Source organism: Elephas maximus, chromosome 7 (assembly GCF_024166365.1).
Source record: "Elephas maximus indicus isolate mEleMax1 chromosome 7, mEleMax1 primary haplotype, whole genome shotgun sequence".
NCBI lineage: Eukaryota > Metazoa > Chordata > Mammalia > Proboscidea > Elephantidae > Elephas > Elephas maximus.
The window spans coordinates 136,988,749-137,009,867 of NC_064825.1; the positions used below are offsets into that span (position 1 = coordinate 136,988,749).

Consider the following 21,119-nt stretch of genomic DNA (forward strand, 5'->3'; position numbering starts at 1 on the left):
CTCTAACGCCTAGTGATCAGGTGTCCCAACCCCAAGGCGGACAGCGCTCTCGCCATGGGGCTCACAGGCTGGTGGACACTGGTGAGCAAGGGGAAGGTCAGAATATGTGCTGGGAGGAAAAGACAGGCAACATGGAGGGCGCCTGGAACTCCACTCTAGACAAGGGCTCTGTAGACATGGGGACCAGATCGCCCTGCAGCAGGGGCGTTCTGTACGTTGTAGGGTGTCCAGCGGCATCTGCATCAAATGCCAGGAGCTCCCCCAGACATGGGCACATGTCCACTGGGGGCAGTCCCGTCCAGATGCAGGTGAGGCCCCGGAGGAGGCCAGGCAGGCCTGAAGTAGCCTCACACGAGCAAGTGCCGGGCAGAGGGTCCAGTGCAGACCAGAGAGGCCCTGTCACAAGCTGAACCCTGGCCCCAGCAGGGGGTCTTTGTGGGTGTGGGGGGAGGGTCAGGACTCTCTATGGCCACCCTCAGTGGGGGGCCAGGAGCACAGGGTCTCAGACATCAAGCACCTTTCCGAGAGCGGTCACCACCGGTGGCCGACAGCGGTAATGGCCTGGTGGCGAAAGTCTGCATGGCTCACAGGGTGCTGGGGGCGGGGCCGGCACACACCCGCCTCAGTAACCTGGATGCCCACCCACAGGTGTACCACATGCCCTACTACGAAGCCTGTGTGCGGGACACATGTGGGTGTGACACTGGAGGGGACTGTGAGTGTCTGTGCGACGCCGTGGCCGCCTACGCCAAGGCCTGTCTGGACAAGGGCGTGTGCGTGGACTGGAGGTCACCCGACTTCTGCCGTGAGTGTCTCGGGGTGGATGGGATCAAGCGGCACCAGGCTGTGCCGTCCCTGCCGCCCCAGGGGCCCCATCCCTCACATCCACGGGCAGGCTTCCTGCCCTGCCTCAGCTGAGGCCGCCCCCAGGGCCAGAGCGGCCTCCACTAGGCCTGGCTCAGGCTAGGGCCCCAGGGCAACCGCCGGTGCCCCTCCTCCACAGCCACCTACTGTGACTTCTACAACACCCACACGAGGGTGGGCAGCAGCAGCAGCGAGTACCAGTATGCACAGGAAGCCAACTGCACGTGGCACTACCAGCCCTGCCTCTGCCCCCACCAGCCGCAGAGCTACCCAAACAGCAACATCGAAGGTACGAGGTGCCACACGTCCGTTCGGCCAGCGTCCCCTGAGCCTGTCTGGGCGCTGGCCCAGTCTAGGCTAGCAAGAGGACTGTCAGCAAACCAGACAGCCAGCCCTGCCCGGCAGGCACTCACACCCCCCTTGGGGAGCTGCCCGAACACAAACTAAAGGAGCAATAGAGCCTGATATCAAGTGCAAGTACGGGGGAAGGAGGAGGTGAGGGGTAAGGAGGAGGAGAGAGGAGAGGGTGTGAGGAGAAGGGTCGGGGGAGGAGAGGAGGGCGGAGGAAGAGGGGGCAGGTGTGGGAAGGCCCCCAGCGCTGCAGCAGTGGTGTCTCCTGCCCTAGGCTGCTACAACTGCTCCCAGGACAAGTACTTCGACCCCAACAAGGGCACGTGCGTGCCTTGTGGTAAGTCTCCAGACGCCTGCTGTACACCAGGACCCTGGCTCCCGGGTGCTGAGGCTCCCACAGGCCCAGGAGCTGACTGACCAGTAGAGGGACACAGCCCAGTCCCACCCTCCTCTCTCCCCTCTCCACCCAGCCACTCCCACACACAGCTGCTGGGCCAGAGCTGGGGCCAGAGCAGCTGAGTTCCAGCCCCCAGACTCGCCAGGGTGTGTCTGGGGTGCAGGGGGTGGGTCCTCATGAAACAAACTCTGGGAGGCTTGGAGCTGCCAGAGTGGCTGTGAGCATGGACTGCAGCGCCCTCTGGGGGCCACGGGGGATGGGGGATGACCAGAGTCAGAGGAATGGGGGGATCCAGGGTAGAGGCCATAGAGGGACTGGGAGGGGCACAGTGGTGGTCCCTCCCGCAGCACAACTGACCAGTTTCCTTTCCTTGCAGCCCCGCCTACCACGCCTCCACCACCCACCACAGGTGATTGCACCCGGGCTAGGTGTCAAGGGGACAAAGGCACTTTCCTCCCCCACCCCACCCAGGGCTCTTCCCTGGCTCAGCTGGACGCCCTGATCAACCAAGCCTCAGGCCCCCTCGCTGCTCTCTGTGCAGCTCCTTGGGCTGGTGGAGGGGTTGGGAGTTCATCTAGGCTGCCCAGGTGCACAGAACAGCAGATGCTGAGCTTCAGGTGGGGGTGGAGGGTGGTGGAAGGCTAAGAGGCAGCAGTCCCCCTGGCAGCCACACTGGACAGCCCTCAGATGCAAAGCAAGGCCCTGGCCAAACTAACCGGCTGCTGGGGTGGCACAGCCGAGCTCAGTGGGCAGGAGGGGGCTGCTGCCCAGAGGATGCGCCAGCCAGCCCTGCCCAGCGATGATGCAAACCTGGTGCCCACAGCTTGGCCCTCCACAGAAGCCCAGCCCACTACACCGGCCACACCGACCCCCAGAACCAGCGGGCTGCTCAGTTCTGCCCGACCCTCCACGAGCCCTGGGGCCACACCAGTGGGCCCTATGGCGACAGCCAGCCTGCCAGCTACGTCCATGGCCAGCCCACAGGCCCCTTCCTCTGCACAGACAGATACAGTCCCCACTGCCCCCACGAAGCCAGCTGTCTCCCCAGGAGGTACCATGCCTCATAAGTCCTAGCCCCTTTGTCAGGACTTTTTTAAAAGGATAAGCTGGCCACAGAAGGTAGTCATTCCCTGAGACCTGACACTTGCTAGAGAGCGTGTGGACAGGCTCGGCTCTGGGCTGATGGCCCACCCCCACACAGCACCACCCCCAGGCCCGAGGCCCGCCAGGGGCAGGGCATTAGGCCACCTGGCTGATCAAGGGCAGGTGGGCAGGAACAGGTAGCTGACATGGGACAGGAGTGCAGGGTCACTACCCTATCCCCAAGGCCACGCAGCTGGCCAATTCAAGTGTTGGCCTGGCCACCGATGCTCCACAGACAAAGAGACTGAAGGCACTGGGCCAGTGGGATGTACGAAGAAGGGGATCCGGGTAGTCATGGAGTGCTACTGGGTGTGCTGGGGGTGTTTCTGCTGACATTCGAGGCGTCTCTCCTCTGCAGAATCACCTCGAAGCACCACAGCCATCACTCCACGGGTCACATCTGCACCAACCCCAACGTCCACGCGGCGTGTAACGGCTACTAGACCCACGGTGACCCAAGCCACGAGCCACCCCACAGCATCTCATCCCACCACGGCCACACAGACCACAGCTGAGGCCACAGAGCGCACCACAGCACCTACGGCAACCCCAACGGCGCTGGAAGAGACCTCAAGTATCCTGCCAGGTGAGCGTGCTCGGCAGGCAGTCCCCAAGCACAGCCCCCACCCCATCAACGCAGGAGGGCCGTGCCCCACCATAGCAGGAGAAGCCGTCCCGGGAGCACAGAGACGAACTGGGCCACCAGGCGACGAGCAGGCATGGCCTCGCCCCAGACACTCACCCACTAACAAACTCCCTCCCTGCCTGAACCCCACAGCAACAGGACATGGGCCCCACACGAGCGCAGTCCCTGCCAGCCATGGTGAGTATCCCGTGGGCAGCTCCTCCATTGTGAGCTGCGCCTCGGCCGAGGAGCTGGATACAGGGAGGGCCTCAGGGGGGTTGAGGCTGGAAACACATGAACTCAAGGAACTTCCTAGGAGCCGCAGAGAAAGACGGAGACGGAGACGGGGCTCTGAACAGCAGTAGAGGAAACTTGGAGAGGGATGAGTAGGTTTACAAAGGATCAAAGGCATAGAGAACGTGGGGGGCTTTGGTTGCAAGTTCAGGAAACAGAGCACCAAAGAGATCAGAGAGGGTGACCCAAAAGCTGTAGAGACAAAGCAGACAAGAGTCCACACAACCAAGACTACAGGTGGGAAGACGGGAGATGGGGGGGGACGCCCGCAGAGGATCACTTCACAATGAGGTGTGATGTGCTGCTAACGAGCTGCTTCAGAAGCAGGAACAGAAAGAGGGATATTGGCAAACTCAGAGGAAAGAACTAACAGAAGCGACCTGGGAAGTGGTGGCCCGAGGAGACGGCAGACAAGAGTAACACCGCTGCTTTCTCCCACAGCGGCCTCCGCCTCCACGGCCGCCACGGGCACCACAACGGGGCGACAAACGCGCACACAATCCCCAGAGATCACGCCTCCGACTCGGATCCCGCCATTGGCCACCTCCTCGGTGACGCCAACCTCTCACAGAGTCACCACGCCAGCCGCTGAAGCCACGACATCCTCCCCCTCCAGCCCGCCGCCCACGGGGACCTCTCTACCGACCACCACCGCCCCAGGCACAGGCACACGGCCCACACCCTCAACGCCACCACTCACCCAGGCCACCAGGGCCACCGTCCCTCCCCACGGCTCCATCAGCACAGCCAAAACTAAAAGTCCCCCGGTGTCAACCCCGCGCGCAACAATGACTCCCCAAACCACCTTACCTACTCACACCATCACCCCAAAACCCACCACTACAGCAACTGGGACTCCGGTACCCGAGACCACCTCGCCTTCCACCCACAGCCGACCTAACACTCCCTTCACCACGATCTCCCAACCAACGGTTTTTGCCACCTCCTCTTCACGCAGCACAGGTCCCCCAACGGGAACTTCCTTCAAGACCACCGCCACGCTTCCAACCCCCTCAAGCCCCGAGACCACGCTTCCAACCCCGGTCCAGCCTTTTGCCACCTCCTCGGTTACTGCAACCTCTCACCCAGTCACCACACCAACTGCTGAAACCATCACCTCCTCCAACTCCAGCCCAACGCACACTGGAACCTCTCGGCCTACCACGGCCGCCCCCAGCACAGGTACACGGTCCACACCCTCAACGCCACCACTCACGAAGACCACCATTGCCACTGGCTCCTTCCACAGCTCCATCAGCACAGCCAAAACCACCAGTCCCCCACTGTCACTTCCGCCATCAACAGCACCTGCCTCATCCACCTCACCTCCTCACACCACCGTCACTCCCAAGCCCACCACGACAGCAACTGGGACTCCGGTGCCTGAGACAAACTCGCCTGTCTCCCATAGTCGACCTCACACTACTTTCACGACACTCTCCCAAACCACGGTTTCTGCCTCCTCCTCTTCACGCAGCACAGGTCCCCCAATGGGAACCTCCTTCAAAACCGCCACCACGCTTCCAACCCCCTCAAGCCCCAAGACCACGCTTCCCACTCCGGTCCCGCCTGTTGCCACCTCCTCAGTGACTCCAACCTCGCAACAAGTCACCACCCTAACTCCTGCAGCCATCAAATCCTCCTCCAGCCCACTGACCACTGCCACCTCTCGGCCTACCACGGCTGCCCCCAGCACAGGCACACAGTCCACACCCTCAACCTCACCATTCACCAAGACCACCACTGCCACCGGCTCTGCCCACAGCTCCATCAGTACAGCCAAAACCACCAGTCCCCCACTGTCACTTCCGCCCTCCACAGCGCCTCCCTCATCCACCTCACCTACTCACGCCACCATCACCACCAAGCCCACCAGCAGAGCAACTGGGACTCCGGTGCCTGAGACCACCTCGCCTGTCTCCCATAGTCGACCTCACACTACTTTCACGACACTCTCCCAACCAACGGTTTCTGCCTCCTCCTCTTCACGCACCACAGGTCCCCCAACGGGAACCTCCTTAAAGACCACCGCCACGCTTCCAATCCCCTCAAGCCCCAAGACCACGCTTCCCACTCCGGTCCCGCCTGTTGCCACCTCCTCGGTGACTCCAACCTCGCAACAAGTCACCACCCTAACTCCTGCAGCCATCAAATCCTCCTCCAGCCCACTGACCACTGCCACCTCTCGGCCTACCACGGCTGCCCCCAGCACAGGCACACAGTCCACACCCTCAACCTCACCATTCACCAAGACCACCACTGCCACCGGCTCTGCCCACAGCTCCATCAGTACAGCCAAAACCACCAGTCCCCCACTGTCACTTCCGCCCTCCACAGCGCCTCCCTCATCCACCTCACCTACTCACACCACCATCACCACCAAGCCCACCAGCAGAGCAACTGGGACTCCGGTGCCTGAGACCACCTCGCCTGTCTCCCATAGTCGACCTCACACTACTTTCACGACACTCTCCCAACCAACGGTTTCTGCCTCCTCCTCTTCACGCACCACAGGTCCCCCAACGGGAACCTCCTTAAAGACCACCACCACGCTTCCAATCCCCTCAAGCCCCAAGACCACGCTTCCCACTCCGGTTCCGCCTGTTGCCACCTCCTCGGTGACTCCAACCTCGCAACAAGTCACCACCCTAACTCCTGCAGCCATCAAATCCTCCTCCAGCCCACTGACCACTGCCACCTCTCGGCCTACCACGGCTGCCCCCAGCACAGGCACACGGTCCACACCCTCAACCTCACCATTCACCAAGACCACCACTGCCACCGGCTCTGCCCACAGCTCCATCAGCACAGCCAAAACCACCAGTCCCCCACTGTCACTTCCGCGCTCTACAGCACCTCCCTCATCCACCTCACCTCCTCGCACCACCATCACCACCAAGCCCACCAGCAGAGCAACTGGGACTCCGGTGCCTGAGACAACCTCACCTGTCTCCCATAGTCGACCTCACACTAATTGCACGACACCCTCGCAACCCACGGTTTCTGCCTCCTTCTCTTCACGCAGCACAGGTCCCCCAACGGGAACCTCCTTCAAGACCACCACCATGCTTCCAACCCCCTCAAGCCCCGAGACCACGCTTCCCACCCCGGTCCAGCCTTTGGCCACCTCCTCGGTTACTGCAACCTCTCACCCAGTCACCACACCAACTACTGAAACCATCAGCTCCTCCCCCTCCAGCCCACCGCACACTGGAACCTCTCGGCCTACCACGACCGCCCCCAGCACAGGTACACGGTCCACACCCTCAACGCCACCACTCACCAAGACCACCATTGCCACTGGCTCCTCCCACAGTTCCATCAGCACAGCCAAAACCACCAGTCCCCCACTGTCACTTCCGCCATCAACAGCACCTGCCTCATCCACCTCACCTTCTCACACCACCGTCACTCCCAAGCCCACCACGACAGCAACTGGGACTCCGGTGCCTGAGACCACCTCGCCTGTCTCCCATAGTCGACCTCACACTACTTTCACGACACTCTCCCAACCCACGGTTTCTGCCTCCTCCTCTTCACGCAGCACAGGTCCCCCAACGGGAACCTCCTTAAAGACCACCACCACGCTTCCAATCCCCTCAAGCCCCAAGACCACGCTTCCCACTCCGGTCCCGCCTGTTGCCACCTCCTCAGTGACTCCAACCTCGCAACAAGTCACCACCCTAACTCCTGCAGCCATCAAATCCTCCTCCAGCCCACTGACCACTGCCACCTCTCGGCCTACCACGGCTGCCCCCAGCACAGGCACACAGTCCACACCCTCAACCTCACCATTCACCAAGACCACCACTGCCACCGGCTCTGCCCACAGCTCCATCAGTACAGCCAAAACCACCAGTCCCCCACTGTCACTTCCGCCCTCCACAGCGCCTCCCTCATCCACCTCACCTACTCACGCCACCATCACCACCAAGCCCACCAGCAGAGCAACTGGGACTCCGGTGCCTGAGACCACCTCGCCTGTCTCCCATAGTCGACCTCACACTACTTTCACGACACTCTCCCAACCAACGGTTTCTGCCTCCTCCTCTTCACGCAGCACAGGTCCCCCAACGGGAACCTCCTTAAAGACCACCGCCACGCTTCCAATCCCCTCAAGCCCCAAGACCACGCTTCCCACTCCGGTCCCGCCTGTTGCCACCTCCTCGGTGACTCCAACCTCGCAACAAGTCACCACCCTAACTCCTGCAGCCATCAAATCCTCCTCCAGCCCACTGACCACTGCCACCTCTCGGCCTACCACGGCTGCCCCCAGCACAGGCACACAGTCCACACCCTCAACCTCACCATTCACCAAGACCACCACTGCCACCGGCTCTGCCCACAGCTCCATCAGTACAGCCAAAACCACCAGTCCCCCACTGTCACTTCCGCCCTCCACAGCGCCTCCCTCATCCACCTCACCTACTCACACCACCATCACCACCAAGCCCACCAGCAGAGCAACTGGGACTCCGGTGCCTGAGACCACCTCGCCTGTCTCCCATAGTCGACCTCACACTACTTTCACGACACTCTCCCAACCAACGGTTTCTGCCTCCTCCTCTTCACGCACCACAGGTCCCCCAACGGGAACCTCCTTAAAGACCACCACCACGCTTCCAATCCCCTCAAGCCCCAAGACCACGCTTCCCACTCCGGTTCCGCCTGTTGCCACCTCCTCGGTGACTCCAACCTCGCAACAAGTCACCACCCTAACTCCTGCAGCCATCAAATCCTCCTCCAGCCCACTGACCACTGCCACCTCTCGGCCTACCACGGCTGCCCCCAGCACAGGCACACGGTCCACACCCTCAACCTCACCATTCACCAAGACCACCACTGCCACCGGCTCTGCCCACAGCTCCATCAGCACAGCCAAAACCACCAGTCCCCCACTGTCACTTCCGCGCTCTACAGCACCTCCCTCATCCACCTCACCTCCTCGCACCACCATCACCACCAAGCCCACCAGCAGAGCAACTGGGACTCCGGTGCCTGAGACAACCTCACCTGTCTCCCATAGTCGACCTCACACTAATTTCACGACACCCTCGCAACCCACGGTTTCTGCCTCCTTCTCTTCACGCAGCACAGGTCCCCCAACGGGAACCTCCTTCAAGACCACCACCATGCTTCCAACCCCCTCAAGCCCCGAGACCACGCTTCCCACCCCGGTCCAGCCTTTGGCCACCTCCTCGGTTACTGCAACCTCTCACCCAGTCACCACACCAACTACTGAAACCATCAGCTCCTCCCCCTCCAGCCCACCGCACACTGGAACCTCTCGGCCTACCACGACCGCCCCCAGCACAGGTACACGGTCCACACCCTCAACGCCACCACTCACCAAGACCACCATTGCCACTGGCTCCTCCCACAGCTCCATCAGCACAGCCAAAACCACCAGTCCCCCACTGTCACTTCCGCCATCAACAGCACCTGCCTCATCCACCTCACCTTCTCACACCACCGTCACTCCCAAGCCCACCACGACAGCAACTGGGACTCCGGTGCCTGAGACCACCTCGCCTGTCTCCCATAGTCGACCTCACACTACTTTCACGACACTCTCCCAACCCACGGTTTCTGCCTCCTCCTCTTCACGCAGCACAGGTCCCCCAACGGGAACCTCCTTAAAGACCACCACCACGCTTCCAATCCCCTCAAGCCCCAAGACCACGCTTCCCACTCCGGTCCCGCCTGTTGCCACCTCCTCAGTGACTCCAACCTCGCAACAAGTCACCACCCTAACTCCTGCAGCCATCAAATCCTCCTCCAGCCCACTGACCACTGCCACCTCTCGGCCTACCACGGCTGCCCCCAGCACAGGCACACAGTCCACACCCTCAACCTCACCATTCACCAAGACCACCACTGCCACCGGCTCTGCCCACAGCTCCATCAGTACAGCCAAAACCACCAGTCCCCCACTGTCACTTCCGCCCTCCACAGCGCCTCCCTCATCCACCTCACCTACTCACGCCACCATCACCACCAAGCCCACCAGCAGAGCAACTGGGACTCCGGTGCCTGAGACCACCTCGCCTGTCTCCCATAGTCGACCTCACACTACTTTCACGACACTCTCCCAACCAACGGTTTCTGCCTCCTCCTCTTCACGCAGCACAGGTCCCCCAACGGGAACCTCCTTAAAGACCACCGCCACGCTTCCAATCCCCTCAAGCCCCAAGACCACGCTTCCCACTCCGGTCCCGCCTGTTGCCACCTCCTCGGTGACTCCAACCTCGCAACAAGTCACCACCCTAACTCCTGCAGCCATCAAATCCTCCTCCAGCCCACTGACCACTGCCACCTCTCGGCCTACCACGGCTGCCCCCAGCACAGGCACACAGTCCACACCCTCAACCTCACCATTCACCAAGACCACCACTGCCACCGGCTCTGCCCACAGCTCCATCAGTACAGCCAAAACCACCAGTCCCCCACTGTCACTTCCGCCCTCCACAGCGCCTCCCTCATCCACCTCACCTACTCACACCACCATCACCACCAAGCCCACCAGCAGAGCAACTGGGACTCCGGTGCCTGAGACCACCTCGCCTGTCTCCCATAGTAGACCTCACACTAATTTCACGACACCCTCGCAACCCACGGTTTCTGCCTCCTCCTCTTCACGCAGCACAGGTCCCCCAACGGGAACCTCCTTCAAGACCACCACCACGCTTCCAACCCCCTCAAGCCCCGAGACCACGCTTCCCACCCCGGTCCAGCCTTTGGCCACCTCCTCGGTTACTGCAACCTCTCACCCAGTCACCACACCAACTACTGAAACCATCAGCTCCTCCCCCTCCAGCCCACCGCACACTGGAACCTCTCGGCCTACCACGGCCGCCCCCAGCACAGGTACACGGTCCACACCCTCAACGCCACCACTCACCAAGACCACCATTGCCACTGGCTCCTCCCACAGCTCCATCAGCACAGCCAAAACCACCAGTCCCCCACTGTCACTTCCGCCATCAACAGCACCTGCCTCATCCACCTCACCTCCTCACACCACCGTCACTCCCAAGCCCATCACGACAGCAACTGGGACTCCGGTGCCTGAGACAACCTCGCCTGTCTCCCATAGTCAACCTCACACTACTTTCACGACACTCTCCCAACCCACGGTTTCTGCCTCCTCCTCTTCACGCAGCACAGGTCCCCCAACGGGAACCTCCTTCAAAACCACCACCACGCTTCCAACCCCCTCAAGCACCAAGACCAGGCTTCCCACTCCGGTCTCGCCTGTTACCACCTCCTCGGTGACCCCAACCTCGCAACAAGTCACCACCCTAACTCCTGCAGCCATCAAATCCTCCTCCAGCCCACTGACCACTGCCACCTCTCGGCCTAACACAGCCGCCCCCAGCACAGGCACACAGTCCACACCCTCAACTTCACCATTCACCAAGACCACCACTGCCACCGGCTCTGCCCACAGCTCCATCAGTACAGCCAAAACCACCAGTCCCCCACTGTCACTTCCGCCCTCCACAGCGCCTCCCTCATCCACCTCACCTACTCACACCACCATCACCACCAAGCCCACCAGCAGAGCAACTGGGACTCCGGTGCCTGAGACCACCTCGCCTGTCTCCCATAGTCGACCTCACACTAATTTCACGACACCCTCGCAACCCACGGTTTCTGCCTCCTCCTCTTCACGCAGCACAGGTCCCCCAACGGGAACCTCCTTCAAAACCACCACCACGCTTCCAACCCCCTCAAGCACCAAGACCAAGCTTCCCACTCCGGTCCCGCCTGTTGCCACCTCCTCGGTGACTCCAACCTCTCACCAAGTCACCACCCCAACGGCTGAAGCCATCAAATCCTCCTCCAGCCCACTGACCACTGCCACCTCTCGGCCTACCACGGCTGCCCCCAGCACAGGCACACGGTCCACACCCTCAACCTCACCATTCACCAAGACCACCAGTGCCACCGGCTCCTCCCACACCTCCGTCAGCACAGTCAAAACCACCAGTCCCCCACTGTCACTTCCGCCATCAACAGCACCTGCCTCATCCACCTCACCTCCTCACACCACCGTCACTCCCAAGCCCATCACGACAGCAACTGGGACTCCGGTGCCTGAGACAACCTCGCCTGTCTCCCATAGTCGACCTCACACTACTTTCACGACAGTCTCCCAACCCACGGTTTCTGCCTCCTCCTCTTCACGCAGCACAGGTCCCGCAACGGGAACCTCCTTAAAGACCACCACCACGCTTCCAATCCCCTCAAGCCCCAAGACCACGCTTCCCACTCCGGTCCCGCCTGTTGCCACGTCCTCGGTGACTCCAACCTCGCAACAAGTCACCACCCTAACTCCTGCAGCCATCAAATCCTCCTCCAGCCCACTGACCACTGCCACCTCTCGGCCTACCACGGCTCCCCCCAGCACAGGCACACAGTCCACACCCTCAACCTCACCATTCACCAAGACCACCACTGCCACCGGCTCTGCCCACAGCTCCATCAGTACAGCCAAAACCACCAGTCCCCCACTGTCACTTCCGCCCTCCACAGCGCCTCCCTCATCCACCTCACCTACTCACACCACCATCACCACCAAGCCCACCAGCAGAGCAACTGGGACTCCGGTGCCTGAGACCACCTCGCCTGTCTCCCATAGTCGACCTCACACTACTTTCACGACACTCTCCCAACCCACGGTTTCTGCCTCCTCCTCTTCACGCAGCACAGGTCCCCCAACGGGAACCTCCTTAAAGACCACCACCACGCTTCCAATCCCCTCAAGCCCCAAGACCACGCTTCCCACTCCGGTCCCGCCTGTTGCCACCTCCTCAGTGACTCCAACCTCGCAACAAGTCACCACCCTAACTCCTGCAGCCATCAAATCCTCCTCCAGCCCACTGACCACTGCCACCTCTCGGCCTACCACGGCTGCCCCCAGCACAGGCACACAGTCCACACCCTCAACCTCACCATTCACCAAGACCACCACTGCCACCGGCTCTGCCCACAGCTCCATCAGTACAGCCAAAACCACCAGTCCCCCACTGTCACTTCCGCCCTCCACAGCGCCTCCCTCATCCACCTCACCTACTCACGCCACCATCACCACCAAGCCCACCAGCAGAGCAACTGGGACTCCGGTGCCTGAGACCACCTCGCCTGTCTCCCATAGTCGACCTCACACTACTTTCACGACACTCTCCCAACCAACGGTTTCTGCCTCCTCCTCTTCACGCAGCACAGGTCCCCCAACGGGAACCTCCTTAAAGACCACCGCCACGCTTCCAATCCCCTCAAGCCCCAAGACCACGCTTCCCACTCCGGTTCCGCCTGTTGCCACCTCCTCGGTGACTCCAACCTCGCAACAAGTCACCACCCTAACTCCTGCAGCCATCAAATCCTCCTCCAGCCCACTGACCACTGCCACCTCTCGGCCTACCACGGCTGCCCCCAGCACAGGCACACAGTCCACACCCTCAACCTCACCATTCACCAAGACCACCACTGCCACCGGCTCTGCCCACAGCTCCATCAGTACAGCCAAAACCACCAGTCCCCCACTGTCACTTCCGCCCTCCACAGCGCCTCCCTCATCCACCTCACCTACTCACACCACCATCACCACCAAGCCCACCAGCAGAGCAACTGGGACTCCGGTGCCTGAGACCACCTCGCCTGTCTCCCATAGTCGACCTCACACTACTTTCACGACACTCTCCCAACCAACGGTTTCTGCCTCCTCCTCTTCACGCAGCACAGGTCCCCCAACGGGAACCTCCTTCAAGACCACCACCACGCTTCCAATCCCCTCAAGCCCCAAGACCACGCTTCCCACTCCGGTCCCGCCTGTTGCCACCTCCTCGGTGACTCCAACCTCGCAACAAGTCACCACCCTAACTCCTGCAGCCATCAAATCCTCCTCCAGCCCACTGACCACTGCCACCTCTCGGCCTACCACGGCTGCCCCCAGCACAGGCACACGGTCCACACCCTCAACCTCACCATTCACCAAGACCACCACTGCCACCGGCTCTGCCCACAGCTCCATCAGCACAGCCAAAACCACCAGTCCCCCACTGTCACTTCCGCGCTCTACAGCGCCTCCCTCATCCACCTCACCTCCTCGCACCACCATCACCACCAAGCCCACCAGCAGAGCAACTGGGACTCCGGTGCCTGAGACAACCTCACCTGTCTCCCATAGTCGACCTCACACTAATTTCACGACACCCTCGCAACCCACGGTTTCTGCCTCCTTCTCTTCACGCAGCACAGGTCCCCCAACGGGAACCTCCTTCAAGACCACCACCACGCTTCCAACCCCCTCAAGCCCCGAGACCACGCTTCCCACCCCGGTCCAGCCTTTTGCCACCTCCTCGGTTACTGCAACCTCTCACCCAGTCACCACACCAACTACTGAAACCATCAGCTCCTCCCCCTCCAGCCCACCGCACACTGGAACCTCTCGGCCTACCACGACCGCCCCCAGCACAGGTACACGGTCCACACCCTCAACGCCACCACTCACCAAGACCACCATTGCCACTGGCTCCTCCCACAGCTCCATCAGCACAGCCAAAACCACCAGTCCCCCACTGTCACTTCCGCCATCAACAGCACCTGCCTCATCCACCTCACCTTCTCACACCACCGTCACTCCCAAGCCCACCACGACAGCAACTGGGACTCCGGTGCCTGAGACCACCTCGCCTGTCTCCCATAGTCGACCTCACACTACTTTCACGACACTCTCCCAACCCACGGTTTCTGCCTCCTCCTCTTCACGCAGCACAGGTCCCCCAACGGGAACCTCCTTAAAGACCACCACCACGCTTCCAATCCCCTCAAGCCCCAAGACCACGCTTCCCACTCCGGTCCCGCCTGTTGCCACCTCCTCAGTGACTCCAACCTCGCAACAAGTCACCACCCTAACTCCTGCAGCCATCAAATCCTCCTCCAGCCCACTGACCACTGCCACCTCTCGGCCTACCACGGCTGCCCCCAGCACAGGCACACAGTCCACACCCTCAACCTCACCATTCACCAAGACCACCACTGCCACCGGCTCTGCCCACAGCTCCATCAGTACAGCCAAAACCACCAGTCCCCCACTGTCACTTCCGCCCTCCACAGCGCCTCCCTCATCCACCTCACCTACTCACGCCACCATCACCACCAAGCCCACCAGCAGAGCAACTGGGACTCCGGTGCCTGAGACCACCTCGCCTGTCTCCCATAGTCGACCTCACACTACTTTCACGACACTCTCCCAACCAACGGTTTCTGCCTCCTCCTCTTCACGCAGCACAGGTCCCCCAACGGGAACCTCCTTAAAGACCACCACCACGCTTCCAATCCCCTCAAGCCCCAAGACCACGCTTCCCACTCCGGTCCCGCCTGTTGCCACCTCCTCGGTGACTCCAACCTCGCAACAAGTCACCACCCTAACTCCTGCAGCCATCAAATCCTCCTCCAGCCCACTGACCACTGCCACCTCTCGGCCTACCACGGCTGCCCCCAGCACAGGCACACGGTCCACACCCTCAACCTCACCATTCACCAAGACCACCACTGCCACCGGCTCTGCCCACAGCTCCATCAGCACAGCCAAAACCACCAGTCCCCCACTGTCACTTCCGCGCTCTACAGCGCCTCCCTCATCCACCTCACCTCCTCGCACCACCATCACCACCAAGCCCACCAGCAGAGCAACTGGGACTCCGGTGCCTGAGACAACCTCACCTGTCTCCCATAGTCGACCTCACACTAATTTCACGACACCCTCGCAACCCACGGTTTCTGCCTCCTTCTCTTCACGCAGCACAGGTCCCCCAACGGGAACCTCCTTCAAGACCACCACCACGCTTCCAACCCCCTCAAGCCCCGAGACCACGCTTCCCACCCCGGTCCAGCCTTTTGCCACCTCCTCGGTTACTGCAACCTCTCACCCAGTCACCACACCAACTACTGAAACCATCAGCTCCTCCCCCTCCAGCCCACCGCACACTGGAACCTCTCGGCCTACCACGACCGCCCCCAGCACAGGTACACGGTCCACACCCTCAACGCCACCACTCACCAAGACCACCATTGCCACTGGCTCCTCCCACAGCTCCATCAGCACAGCCAAAACCACCAGTCCCCCACTGTCACTTCCGCCATCAACAGCACCTGCCTCATCCACCTCACCTTCTCACACCACCGTCACTCCCAAGCCCACCACGACAGCAACTGGGACTCCGGTGCCTGAGACCACCTCGCCTGTCTCCCATAGTCGACCTCACACTACTTTCACGACACTCTCCCAACCCACGGTTTCTGCCTCCTCCTCTTCACGCAGCACAGGTCCCCCAACGGGAACCTCCTTAAAGACCACCACCACGCTTCCAATCCCCTCAAGCCCCAAGACCACGCTTCCCACTCCGGTCCCGCCTGTTGCCACCTCCTCAGTGACTCCAACCTCGCAACAAGTCACCACCCTAACTCCTGCAGCCATCAAATCCTCCTCCAGCCCACTGACCACTGCCACCTCTCGGCCTACCACGGCTGCCCCCAGCACAGGCACACAGTCCACACCCTCAACCTCACCATTCACCAAGACCACCACTGCCACCGGCTCTGCCCACAGCTCCATCAGTACAGCCAAAACCACCAGTCCCCCACTGTCACTTCCGCCCTCCACAGCGCCTCCCTCATCCACCTCACCTACTCACGCCACCATCACCACCAAGCCCACCAGCAGAGCAACTGGGACTCCGGTGCCTGAGACCACCTCGCCTGTCTCCCATAGTCGACCTCACACTACTTTCACGACACTCTCCCAACCAACGGTTTCTGCCTCCTCCTCTTCACGCAGCACAGGTCCCCCAACGGGAACCTCCTTAAAGACCACCGCCACGCTTCCAATCCCCTCAAGCCCCAAGACCACGCTTCCCACTCCGGTTCCGCCTGTTGCCACCTCCTCGGTGACTCCAACCTCGCAACAAGTCACCACCCTAACTCCTGCAGCCATCAAATCCTCCTCCAGCCCACTGACCACTGCCACCTCTCGGCCTACCACGGCTGCCCCCAGCACAGGCACACAGTCCACACCCTCAACCTCACCATTCACCAAGACCACCACTGCCACCGGCTCTGCCCACAGCTCCATCAGTACAGCCAAAACCACCAGTCCCCCACTGTCACTTCCGCCCTCCACAGCGCCTCCCTCATCCACCTCACCTACTCACACCACCATCACCACCAAGCCCACCAGCAGAGCAACTGGGACTCCGGTGCCTGAGACCACCTCGCCTGTCTCCCATAGTCGACCTCACACTAATTTCACGACACCCTCGCAACCCACGGTTTCTGCCTCCTCCTCTTCACGCAGCACAGGTCCCCCAACGGGAACCTCCTTCAAGACCACCACCACGCTTCCAACCCCCTCAAGCCCCGAGACCACGCTTCCCACCCCGGTCCAGCCTTTGGCCACCTCCTGGGTTACTGCAACCTCTCACCCAGTCACCACACCAACTACTGAAACCATCAGCTCCTCCCCCTCCAGCCCACCGCACACTGGAACCTCTCGGCCTACCACGGCCGCCCCCAGCACAGGTACACGGTCCACACCCTCAACGCCACCACTCACCAAGACCACCATTGCCACTGGCTCCTCCCACAGCTCCATCAGCACAGCCAAAACCACCAGTCCCCCACTGTCACTTCCGCCATCAACAGCACCTGCCTCATCCACCTCACCTCCTCACACCACCGTCACTCCCAAGCCCATCACGACAGCAACTGGGACTCCGGTGCCTGAGACAACCTCGCCTGTCTCCCATAGTCAACCTCACACTACTTTCACGACACTCTCCCAACCCACGGTTTCTGCCTCCTCCTCTTCACGCAGCACAGGTCCCCCAACGGGAACCTCCTTCAAAACCACCACCACGCTTCCAACCCCCTCAAGCACCAAGACCAGGCTTCCCACTCCGGTCTCGCCTGTTACCACCTCCTCGGTGACCCCAACCTCGCAACAAGTCACCACCCTAACTCCTGCAGCCATCAAATCCTCCTCCAGCCCACTGACCACTGCCACCTCTCGGCCTAACACAGCCGCCCCCAGCACAGGCACACAGTCCACACCCTCAACTTCACCATTCACCAAGACCACCACTGCCACCGGCTCTGCCCACAGCTCCATCAGCACAGCCAAAACCACCAGTCCCCCACTGTCACTTCCGCCCTCCACAGCGCCTCCCTCATCCACCTCACCTACTCACACCACCATCACCACCAAGCCCACCAGCAGAGCAACTGGGACTCCGGTGCCTGAGACCACCTCGCCTGTCTCCCATAATCGACCTCACACTAATTTCACGACACCCTCGCAACCCACGGTTTCTGCCTCCTCCTCTTCACGCAGCACAGGTCCCCCAACGGGAACCTCCTTCAAAACCACCACCACGCTTCCAACCCCCTCAAGCACCAAGACCAAGCTTCCCACTCCAGTCCCGCCTGTTGCCACCTCCTCGGTGACTCCAACCTCTCACCAAGTCACCACCCCAACGGCTGAAGCCATCAAATCCTCCTCCAGCCCACTGACCACTGCCACCTCTCGGCCTACCACGGCCGCCCCCAGCACAGGCATACGGTCCACACCCTCAACCTCACCATTCACCAAGACCACCAGTGCCACCGGCTCCTCCCACACCTCCGTCAGCACAGTCAAAACCACCAGTCCCCCACTGTCACTTCCGCCATCAACAGCACCTGCCTCATCCACCTCACCTCCTCACACCACCGTCACTCCCAAGCCCATCACGACAGCAACTGGGACTCCGGTGCCTGAGACCACCTCGCCTGTCTCCCATAGTCGACCTCACACTACTTTCACGACACTCTCCCAACCCACGGTTTCTGCCTCCTCCTCTTCACGCAGCACAGGTCCCCCAACGGGAACCTCCTTAAAGACCACCACCACGCTTCCAATCCCCTCAAGCCCCAAGACCACGCTTCCCACTCCGGTCCCGCCTGTTGCCACGTCCTCGGTGACTCCAACCTCGCAACAAGTCACCACCCTAACTCCTGCAGCCATCAAATCCTCCTCCAGCCCACTGACCACTGCCACCTCTCGGCCTACCACGGCTGCCCCCAGCACAGGCACACGGTCCACACCCTCAACCTCACCATTCACCAAGACCACCACTGCCACCGGCTCTGCCCACAGCTCCATCAGTACAGCCAAAACCACCAGTCCCCCACTGTCACTTCCGCCCTCTACAGCGCCTCCCTCATCCACCTCACCTACTCACACCACCATCACCACCAAGCCCACCAGCAGAGCAACTGGGACTCCGGTGCCTGAGACCACCTCGCCTGTCTCCCATAGTCGACCTCACACTAATTTCACGACACCCTCGCAACCCACGGTTTCTGCCTCCTCCTCTTCACGCAGCACAGGTCCCCCAACGGGAACCTCCTTCAAGACCACCACCACGCTTCCAACCCCCTCAAGCCCCGAGACCACGCTTCCCACCCCGGTCCAGCCTTTGGCCACCTCCTCGGTTACTGCAACCTCTCACCCAGTCACCACACCAACTACTGAAACCATCAGCTCCTCCCCCTCCAGCCCACCGCACACTGGAACCTCTCGGCCTACCACGTCCGCCCCCAGCACAGGTACACGGTCCACACCCTCAACGCCACCACTCACCAAGACCACCATTGCCACTGGCTCCTCCCACAGCTCCATCAGCACAGCCAAAACCACCAGTCCCCCACTGTCACTTCCGCCATCAACAGCACCTGCCTCATCCACCTCACCTCCTCACACCACCGTCACTCCCAAGCCCATCACGACAGCAACTGGGACTCCGGTGCCTGAGACAACCTCGCCTGTCTCCCATAGTCAACCTCACACTACTTTCACGACACTCTCCCAACCCACGGTTTCTGCCTCCTCCTCTTCACGCAGCACAGGTCCCCCAACGGGAACCTCCTTCAAAACCACCACCACGCTTCCAACCCCCTCAAGCACCAAGACCAGGCTTCCCACTCCGGTCTCGCCTGTTACCACCTCCTCAGTGACCCCAACCTCGCAACAAGTCACCACCCTAACTCCTGCAGCCATCAAATCCTCCTCCAGCCCACTGACCACTGCCACCTCTCGGCCTAACACAGCCGCCCCCAGCACAGGCACACAGTCCACACCCTCAACTTCACCATTCACCAAGACCACCACTGCCACCGGCTCTGCCCACAGCTCCATCAGCACAGCCAAAACCACCAGTCCCCCACTGTCACTTCCGCCCTCCACAGCGCCTCCCTCATCCACCTCACCTACTCACACCACCATCACCACCAAGCCCACCAGCAGAGCAACTGGGACTCCGGTGCCTGAGACCACCTCGCCTGTCTCCCATAGTCGACCTCACACTAATTTCACGACACTCTCCCAACCAACGGTTTCTGCCTCCTCCTCTTCACGCAGCACAGGTCCCCCAACGGGAACCTCCTTCAAAACCACCACCACGCTTCCAACCCCCTCAAGCACCAAGACCAAGCTTCCCACTCCGGTCCCGCCTGTTGCCACCTCCTCGGTGACTCCAACCTCTCACCAAGTCACCACCCCAACGGCTGAAGCCATCAAATCCTCCTCCAGCCCACTGACCACTGCCACCTCTCAGCCTACCACGGCCGCCCCCAGCACAGGTACAGGGTCCACACCCTCAACGCCACCACTCACCAAGACCACCAGTGCCACCGGCTCTGCCCACAGCTCCATCAGCACAGCCAAAACCACCAGTCCCCCACTGTCACTTCCGCCATCAACAGCACCTGCCTCATCCACCTCACCTCCTCACACCACCATCACCCCCAAACCCACCACGACAGCAACTGGGACTCCGGTGCCTGAGACCACCTCGCCTGCCACCCACAGCCGACCTCACACTACTTTCACGACACTCTCCCAACCCACGGTTTCTGCCTCCTCCTCTTCACGCAGCACAGGTCCCCCCACTGGAACCTCCTTCAAAACCACAAGCAGATTTCCAACCCCCTCAAGCCCCGAAACCACGCTTCCCACTCCAGTCCCGCCTTTTGTCACCTCCTCGGTCACTGCAACCTCTCACTCAGTCTCCACCCCAACCGCTGAAGCCATCAGTTCCTCCTCCCCCAGCCCACTGCCGACTGGCACCTCTCAGGCTACCACAGGCGCCGTCAGCGCAGGCACACGGTCCACACCCTCAACCCCACCATTCACCAAGACCACCATTGCCACCGGTCCTCCCCACAGCTCCATTGGCACAGTTAGAAACACGAGTCCCCCGGTGTCACGCATGCCGTCAACGACACCTCCCGCATCCACCCCACCTACTCACCCCACCGTCACCCCTGAGCCCACCAGTAGAACAACTGGGACTCTGGTGCCAGAGACCTCCTTGTCTGCCACCCACAGCCCACCTCACACTT

General features: G+C 61.4%; 1 protein-coding gene across 1 annotated transcript in view; it reads left to right on the forward strand.

Annotated features, from left to right (window-relative positions):
* Nucleotides 1-21,119, forward strand: part of LOC126080710 (mucin-2-like) — a 66,101-nt gene that overhangs the window by 41,652 nt on the left and 3,330 nt on the right. Inside the window, exons 39-45 of the mRNA XM_049891889.1 lie at nucleotides 649-805; nucleotides 1,004-1,153; nucleotides 1,490-1,552; nucleotides 1,989-2,021; nucleotides 2,280-2,663; nucleotides 3,114-3,341; nucleotides 4,116-21,073. Of these exons, the coding sequence (XP_049747846.1) occupies nucleotides 649-805; nucleotides 1,004-1,153; nucleotides 1,490-1,552; nucleotides 1,989-2,021; nucleotides 2,280-2,663; nucleotides 3,114-3,341; nucleotides 4,116-21,073 (17,973 nt within the window). The remainder of the gene's footprint in view (nucleotides 1-648; nucleotides 806-1,003; nucleotides 1,154-1,489; nucleotides 1,553-1,988; nucleotides 2,022-2,279; nucleotides 2,664-3,113; nucleotides 3,342-4,115; nucleotides 21,074-21,119) is intronic.